The 8,950-nt window shown below is 42.8% G+C and overlaps 1 protein-coding gene across 1 annotated transcript; it reads right to left on the reverse strand.

Annotated features, from left to right (window-relative positions):
• Positions 1–7,910: 7,910 nt before the first annotated feature.
• On the reverse strand, positions 7,911–8,688 carry LOC101028912 (uncharacterized). Its single transcript, XM_039476514.2, has one exon. It carries the CDS (start codon positions 8,644–8,646, stop codon positions 7,981–7,983), a length of 666 nt encoding a protein of 221 aa, XP_039332448.2. The 5' UTR covers positions 8,647–8,688; the 3' UTR covers positions 7,911–7,980.
• Positions 8,689–8,950: the final 262 nt, after the last annotated feature.

The raw sequence follows: 8,950 nt of genomic DNA on the forward strand, positions 1-8,950 counted from the left end.
AGAGGCTAAAATTATAAAGGAGTTTCAGTCTGGAAATACTAAGACTTTGAGTATCTATTATTTAAAAGATGTAAAACTTTTATGAGAAAGCTTCCATGGATGTCATAAATTTCCAGAAATCTTGACTTAGAAGGTACACTTTATATTCTGAAAGATAATTTTATGTTAAGAAGGAAGGGAGGGAAGGAGGGAAGGAGGAGTTGGGAGGGAAGGAAGGAAGGAAGGAAGGAAAGGGGATAGTAGGCAGAAGGAAGTTAAAGGGATTAGAAGGAGAGGGAGAGGGGAGGGAAGGAAGGAAGGAAAAAGTACTTGAGGTAGAGAGAACACTCAAAATTTCCACAGCCAATAATGGAACATACTGGAAGTAGAAATACAGTGAAACAAAATTCATGATGTTCAACTTGCTGGAGTTTTTAAGGGACATTTGAGGCATATCCCAAAACTTAATTTTAAGTTATAGAAGACAGTGTGACAATGTTAGAAATTTTCTTGCTCTTCTGTCAAAAAAGAACATTATGCTGCGATATTATTCTAGCCCAGAGTACTGTTTATTTGTTTGTTTGTTTATCTAGACAGAGTTGCTTTGTCACCCAGGCTAGGGTGCAGTGAGGCAATCTCGGCTCACTGCAACCTCTGGCTCTTGAGTTCAAGTGATTCACCTGCCTCAGCCTCCCAAGTAGCTGGGACTACAACCACCACACCCAACTTATTTTTGTATTTTTAGTAGAGAAGGGATTTCACCATATTTCCCACACTGGTCTTGAATTCCTGGACTCAAGTGATCCACCCACTCAGCCTTCTAAAGTGCTGAAATTACAGATGTGAACCACCTCACTCAGCCAGAAACTGTATTCATTAAGAGCCTATACTGCATTAGGTACCAGGCCCTGTGGTGAATATATTACATGGATTGTGTCTCTGAACATTTAAAGAACATAATGTATTATCTCTATTCACAGAGAAAGAAAACTGAGATCTGGGGAGGTTAAACAACTTGCCCCACGCCACGCAACAAATACCCAGTGGAGTCTTGAGTCCAATATAGGTAACGTGAATCAAGGCCCAGTCTCTTAAACATGCTTTTAAGGAGAGATGGAGGTACTTTTTCCTTCCTGCATTTGAGGAGAGATGGCCCTTGGTGTGAAGTGACAGGTAAAGACACACACATATACACATACACACACACACACATACACATGCACACACACACACACACACACATATACATACACACACATACACATACACACACGTATATACACACATACACACACATACACATGCACACGCACACACATACACATACACACATATACACACACACATACACATACACACACGTATACACACACATACACATAAACACACATATACACACACACATACACATAAACACACATACACACACACACATACACATAAACACACATATACACACACACACATAGGCACAGACCGTCAAATCACTAACAGATCAGGAAATTTCAATATTAGGGAAATGGCTGTTTATTAATATATGAAAACAATATTATATGAGATCATCACAGGTAGTGTCCCCTTAGAATGAAGACACTGCTTTATCTAAAAATAACTGCAGTGGGGTCTGGCATAACACATTTTAATGAATGTGCTTATGTCTGTCATTTCCTAGAAGAACTGAATGTCCACTCTGAATGCCACATGAGACGACTTGACAAGGAAGTGTTCATTTTTCCAATGACTGGCTAGCTACAGCGCATTTTATATGACTAATGAAGACATTCATAGTATGACAAATATTACAAGGAGAGTTTAGCAGCAAGAGGAGGCACAGCACATGGGGCGGGGGCAGGTGGAGATGACACAGGTTGGGCGATAGCAAGTGGTGTGGCAGGAGACTTGGCCACAGACTGGACGCAGGCAGCAGCAGGGGCGGCAGCAGTTGGATTCACAGCAAGAGGGGCAGCAGCAGCTGGGGATGCAGCAGCTGGGGCGGCAGCAGGTGGGCTGGCAGCATACAGACTGGCAGCACTGGGGCCTGCAGCAGCTGGACACACAGCAGCTGGGGCGGCAGCAGGTGGGCTGGCAGCACGCAGACTGGCAGCACTGGGGTCTGCAGCAGCTGGACACACAGCAGCTGGGGCGGCAGCAGCTGGAGGTACAGCAGCTGGGGCGGCAGCAGGTGGTCCTGCAGCAGGTGGTCTGACAGCAGCTGGGGCGGCAGCAGGTGGGCTGGCAGCATACAGACTGGCAGCACTGGGGCCTGCAGCAGCTGGACACACAGCAGCTGGGGCGACAGCAGGTGGTCCTGCAGCAGGTGGTCTGGCAGCAGCTGGGGCGGCAATAGCTCTCCGGGCCACAGCTCTGCTCAGAGCAGACAGACCCACAACAGGAGCTGACCATGGTGTCGGAGGGTGGAGGTTCTGGGTGGGTTGCTAGAAGAACGGGGTTCTCAAGTTTGGAAGTGTTCTTGGGCCACAGCCTCTTATATACTGCCCAGCTTCCTTGTTTTTGTTTACTTAATAACTAAATGATTATCAGATTACACAATAATGTTTGTCCATTTAATGGTTTAAACTTGTTGAAAACATTTAAAGAACATAATGTATTATCTTTACTCACAGAGAATAGAGATAATACATTCTCTATTGTAAAGAATGTAAAGATAACACATTCTCTATTGTAAAGAACATAATGTATTATCTCTATTCACAGAGAATAGAGATAATACATTCTCTATGGTATTCTACATCTTTCTTGTCCAGATGTAGTAAGAATAGATATTACTACATCTGGACAAGAACATTTTGTTGAAAACAAAGGGATTTTTTTTTTCACATCCTTGCCAATAACTTGTCATCTTTTGTCTTTTTGATGATAGCCATTCTAACAGGAGTAAGGTGATATCTCAGTGTGGTTTTGATTTGTATTTTCCTAATAATTAGTAATGTTGGATACTTTTTCACATACCTGTTAGCCAGTTGTGTGTCTTCGTTTGAGAAATGTCTAGTCAGGTCTTCTGCCCATTTTTAATCGGTTTTTTGTTTTCTTGCTTCTGAGCTGTTTGAGCTCCTTATACATTTTGGATATTAACCCCTTATGAGATGTATTTTCTCTTATGAGAGTTATTTTCTCCCATTCTGTAGGTTATCTCTTCATTCTTTTTGTGGTTTCCTTTGCTGTGCAGAAGCTTTTTAGTTTGACATAATCTCAGCCATCTAATTTTTCTTTCATCGCCTGTGCTTCTGAGGTCATATTCAAAAAGTCATTGCCAAGACCAATGCCATGAATCTTTCACCTATGCTTTCTTTCAAAAGTTTCACAGTTTCTGATCTTACATTCAAGCCATTAATCGATTTGAACTGATTTTCATATATTCTAAGAAATAAGGGACTAATTTCATTCTTCTGCATGTGGATACCTAGGTTTCCTAACACAACTATTTATTTATTTATTTATTTATTTATTTATTTATTTATTTATTTATTTATTTTTGGAGACAGAGTCTTGCTCTTGTTACCTAGGGTGGAGTGCAGTGGCACAATCTCGGCTCACTGCAACCCCTGTCTCCTAGATTCAAGCGATTTTCCTACCTCAGCCTCCCAAGTAGCTGGGATTACAGGCCTCTGCCACCATGCCCAGCTAATTTTTTGTGTTTTCGTAGAGACAGGGTTTCACCATGTTGCCCAGGCTGGTCTCGAATCCCTGACCTCATGATCCACCTGCCTCGGCCTCCCAAATGCTGGGATTACAGACATGAGCCATCGCACCTGGCCCTAACACAATTTATTGAAGAAACTGTCCTTTCCCTATCTTCTCACCTTTGTTGAAAATCAATTGGCTGTAAATATGTGACTTTATTTCTGATCTCTGTATTCCATTCCATTGGTCTGTGTGTTTGTTTTTATGTCACAATGATGGTATTTTGGTTACTGTAGTGTTGTGGCTTATTTTGAAGTCAGGGAATGTGATGCTTCTAGCTATGTTCTTAGTGTTCAAGATTACTTTAGTTATTTGTGGTTCTATACAAATTTTAGAACTTTTTTTTCTATTTCTATTAAGAATGCCATGGGTATATTTATAGGCAGTGCATGAAATCTGTAAATTGCTTTTAAAATATTTGGACAATATTAACTCTTTCAGTTCATAAACACAGGACATTCCATTTATTTGTGATTTCATCAATTTCTTTCATTTTTATTTGACAGTTTTCAGTGTAGAGATGCTCACTTTCTTGGTTAAATTTATTCCCAAGTTTTTATTTTATTGTAACTATTGTAAATGAAATCGTTATCTTGATTTCTTTTTCAGATAGTTTTCTATTAGTTTATAGAAAACCTGCTGGGTTTTGTATGTTGATTTTATACTCTGCAACCTTACTGAATTTATTAGTTCTCACAGTTTCTTAGTGGAGTCTTTAGGGTTTTCTACATAAAAGATCATGTCATCCGCAAATAGAAACAATTTAACCTCTTCCTTTTCCATTCAGATATCTTTAAAATATTTTATTCATGTAAATTTATAAAAGTATAATCTTGTTACATGGATATATTGCATAATGGTCACGTCAGGATGTTTATAGTATCCATCACCGAAATAATGTACGTTCTACCCTTCAAGTAATTTCTCATCATCCATTCCCCTCCTATAACCCTTCCCTTTAGATTCTCCACTGTCTGTCATTCCACACTCTGTGTCAATGTGTACACATCATTTGGCCCCACAGAAAGTGAGAACATGCCATATTTGTCTTTCTATGTCTCAGTTGTTTCACTTAAGATAATGGCCTCAAGTTCCATCCATGTTTCTGCAGAAGACATGATTTAATTATGTTTTATGGCTGAAGACTACTCCATTGTTTATATATAGCACATTTTCTTTTTACAGTCACCCATTGATGGACATTTAGGTTGATTCCATATCTTTGCTACTATAAATAGTGGTGTGATAAACATGTGTACAGGTATATTATGGGTATAATGAGTTCTTTTCCTTCAGGTAGACACTCAGTCATGGGATTGCTGAATCAAATTGTAGTTCTATTTTTAGTTCTTTGAGAAATCTCCATACTGATTTTCATAGAGGTTGTACTAATTTACATTCCCAACTGTTGATGGGTTCCCTCTCAGCTGTATCTTCATCAACAATTGTTATTTCTGTCTTTTTAATAATAGTCATTCTGACTGGTATAAGATGATTTCTCATTGTGGTTTTATTTGTATTTGTTTGACAATTTAGTTGATGAACATTATTTCATATGCTTATTGGCCATTTGTATGTCTTCAGATATAACGATATGGAAGAAAAAGAGATTGGAGACCGGGCATGATGGTTCATGCCTGTAATCCCAGCATTTTTGGAGGCCGAGGCAGATAGATCACTTGAGGTCAAGAGTTCAAGACCAGCCTGGCCAACATGGTGAAACTCTGTCTTTACTAAAAATACAAAAATTAGCTGGCTGTGGTGGCACATGCCTATAATTCTAGCTCTTCAGAGCGCTGAGGTGGGAGAATCACTTGAACCTGCAGGGTGGAGTTTGCAGTGAGCTGAGATGGCACCACTGCCCTCCAGCCAGGGTGACAGAGCAAGACTCCATCTCAAAAAGAGAGAGAAAGAGAGAGAGAGAGAGAGAGAGAGAGAGATTAAAGACAACTAGTCTAGAGATAATTGTGCCAAAACTGAGAAGAGGAGGAAGAAGGAGAAGGAAAGGGAGATGGAGGGGGAGGGGAGGGAAAACGGGGAGGGGGACGGGGAGAGGGAGAGGCAGAGGCAGAGGGAGAGGGGGAGGGAAAGGGAGAGGAAGAAGGATGATGATGAAGAAGAAAAGAAGAAGAAGAAGGAGAAGGAGAAGGAGAAGGAGAAAGAAGGAGAAGGAGAAGGAAGAAGAAGAGGAGGAAGAGGAAGAAGAAGAAGAACAAGAAAAAGAAGGAGAAGATTATTCAGAATATTTTTGAATTTAGTAGACAGTACACTCAAGAGTTGACCATGACACCAGGGTAACCACTGATACTGTACAAAAATGATTTAATTATGTTACATGAAATAGGACAAGCACAGAAAGACAAATTGCTAACGGAATAGAACTCATGAAGAAGAATAGATTGCTGGTTATCAGAGTCAAAGGGGAGTGGCTGGGGGAAATAAAGAGGTTGATTGATGGGTACAAATATAAGTTAAAAAAATATGACCTATGACCTAGTGTTCAATAGAACTGTAGGATGACTATAGTTAACAATAATCTATTAAATATTTCAAAGTAAAAAAGAATAATTCAGATGTTCCTAGCATAAAGATAAATTATGATGAATAAACCAATTACCCGGATTGAATCTTTACACATTATATGAATGCATCAACATTTTATATGTACATCTGTTATATATCAATAAAAAAGAAAAAATGTCTTGAAGGACACTAATACTGAGATTAGAAACACTGATGTCTTAGATTGGGTACCCACTGGAGCAGACCCAGGAGTATACATGGGAGATGGTCCCAAGAAGTGCTTAATGGAACATGAAAAATGCTCCAGGAAAGGGAGGGAAGCAGATACAAGATGAGTTAATAATCAGAATACCCCTGTAGGCAGCTGGAATTAGGTCTCTCTGAGGACCTCTGAAAGGCTGGTACAACATGTTCCCAACTGGAGGAGAAATAACTAAAGCATGTGTTCACCAACCCCCCACTTTGTTGAGTGCTGTCCCAAGAGGCTGTGTGTGTGTGTGTGTGTGTGTGTGTGTGTGTGTGTGTGTGTGTGTGTTTTATTATACTTTAAGTTCTGGGGCACATATGCAGATCTTGCAAGATTGTTGCATAGGTATATTCATGCCATGGTGGTTTGCTGCCTCCGTCCCCCCATCACCTACATTAGATATTTCTCCTAATGTTATCCCTCACCAACCTCTGCACCCCCTGTTATTATTCTCCTAGCTCACCACCCCTCAACAAACCCCAATGTGTGATGTTCCCCTCCCTGTGTCCATGTGTTCTCATTGTTCAACACTCACTTACGAGTGAGAACATGCAGTGTTTGGTTTTCTGTTTTTCTATCAGTTTGCTGAGAATGATGGTTTCCAGATTCATCCATGTCCCTGCAAAGGACATGAACTCATCCTTTTTTATGGCTGCATAGTATTCCGAGAGGCTTCAACTCTGCAGTCCAGAGCTTGCTCCTTGACTAGAGAAACTCTTCAAGAAGAGAGTTCCAGGTGCTTGTTCTAAGAAACCACCATTGTATCTTAGAATAAAGAGTGCTGAGGAAATCGAGGTAGTACCCCTGAAAATATGTGTTGTGGTCTTCTCCTCTGCAGAGAAGAACAACAGAAAAATTGACTGGTAATGATGACACTCAAAAAAGAAAACTAATGATACACAGTATCCGTATATTTCTATGTCTGAAAAATTTATTTAAGATTTATTTAGATAAATATTTGTTTAAAATGGAATAGCTTCATATGAGAAATTATGACAGAGAGCAAATATTTCAATTAAGGTAGCTGACAGATTTCAGAGCAAATTACAACTTATGTTTGTTTGGTACAGAGGTAAAATGTGGCGGGGGAGGGCATATATTTGGAGGCCAGATTCAATCTAAGAATCAGTTGGAACTGAAGTTTTCTAACTAGCTTCTCATAACTCAGCTCACAGATGAACTACATCAAGAATGCTGGTTGCAGAGAATCAGGTGAGTCCAGATGAGAGCAGCAGCAGCAAGAACCACTAGAGCAGGTTGGGCGGGAGCAGGTGGTCTGGCAGCAGTTGGGTGGCAGCAACTGGACACACAGCAGCTGGGTTGAAAACACTGGGTTCTGCAGCAGGTGGTCTACCAGCAGCTGGAGTGGCAGCAACTGGAATCGCACAGGAGGGCCTGCAGCAGCTGGAACCACATCAGGAGGAGCTACTGCTGCTAGAGACAGTGCAGGAAGGCTGGCAGCAGCTGGAAATGCAACAGCTGAGGCAGCAGCAGGTGGTCCTGCAGCAGGTTGTATAGCAGCAGATGGGCTAGCAGCAAAGAGACTGGCAGCACTGGGGCCTGCAGCAGCTGGACACACAGCAGCTGGGGCGGCAGCAGGTGGTCACACAGCAGCTGGGGCGGCAGCAGGTGGTCCTGCAGCAGGTTGTCTGACAGCACTGGGGCCTGCAGCAGCTGGACACACAGGAGCTGGGGCAGCAGCAGGTGGGCACACAGCAGCTGGGGCGGCAGCAGCTGGACACACAGCAGCTGGGGCGGCAGCAGGTGGTCCTGCAGCAGGTGGTCTGGCAGCACTGGGGCCTGCAGCAGCTGGACACACAGGAGCTGGGGCAGCAGCAGGTGGGCACACAGCAACTGGGGCGGCAGCAGGTGGTCCTGCAGCAGGTTGTCTGACAGCACTGGGGCCTGCAGCAGCTGGACACACAGCAGCTGGGGCGGCAGCAGGTGGTCACACAGCAGCTGGGGCGGCAGCAGGTGGTCCTGCAGCAGGTTGTCTGACAGCACTGGGGCTTGCAACAGCTGGACACACAGCAGCTGGGGTGGCAGCAGGTGGGCACACAGCAACTGGGGCGGCAGCAGCTGGACACACAGCAGCTGGGGCGGCAGCAGGTGGTCTGGCAGCAGCTGGGACGGCAGCAGTTCTCCAGACCACAGCCCTGGTCAGAGCAGACAGAGCCACAACAGGAGTTGACCATGGTGTCAGAGGGTGGAGGTTCTGGATGGGTTTCCAGGAAGGTGGGTTTGGAAGGTTTGGAAGCCTCCTTGCCCCCAGATCCTCTTTTATACCCTGCTAAGGGCCAATGTCATCAGATGCAGCACTCTTTCCTTGTTATTGTTTGTCCCGATAAGTAGTTAATTACCAAATTAGCCAAATGGTTTGTTTTCCTGGTTAAATTTGTCAACATGGAGGAAAGCATTATTTCCTTCCCCTGGTAGGTTATGATTCCTCAGGTCAGCTCTTCTTGAACAACCTCTTGCATGTCTCTTGCTGTAGCTTCC

Source organism: Saimiri boliviensis, chromosome 17 (assembly GCF_048565385.1).
Source record: "Saimiri boliviensis isolate mSaiBol1 chromosome 17, mSaiBol1.pri, whole genome shotgun sequence".
NCBI classification, from domain to species: Eukaryota; Metazoa; Chordata; class Mammalia; order Primates; family Cebidae; genus Saimiri; species Saimiri boliviensis.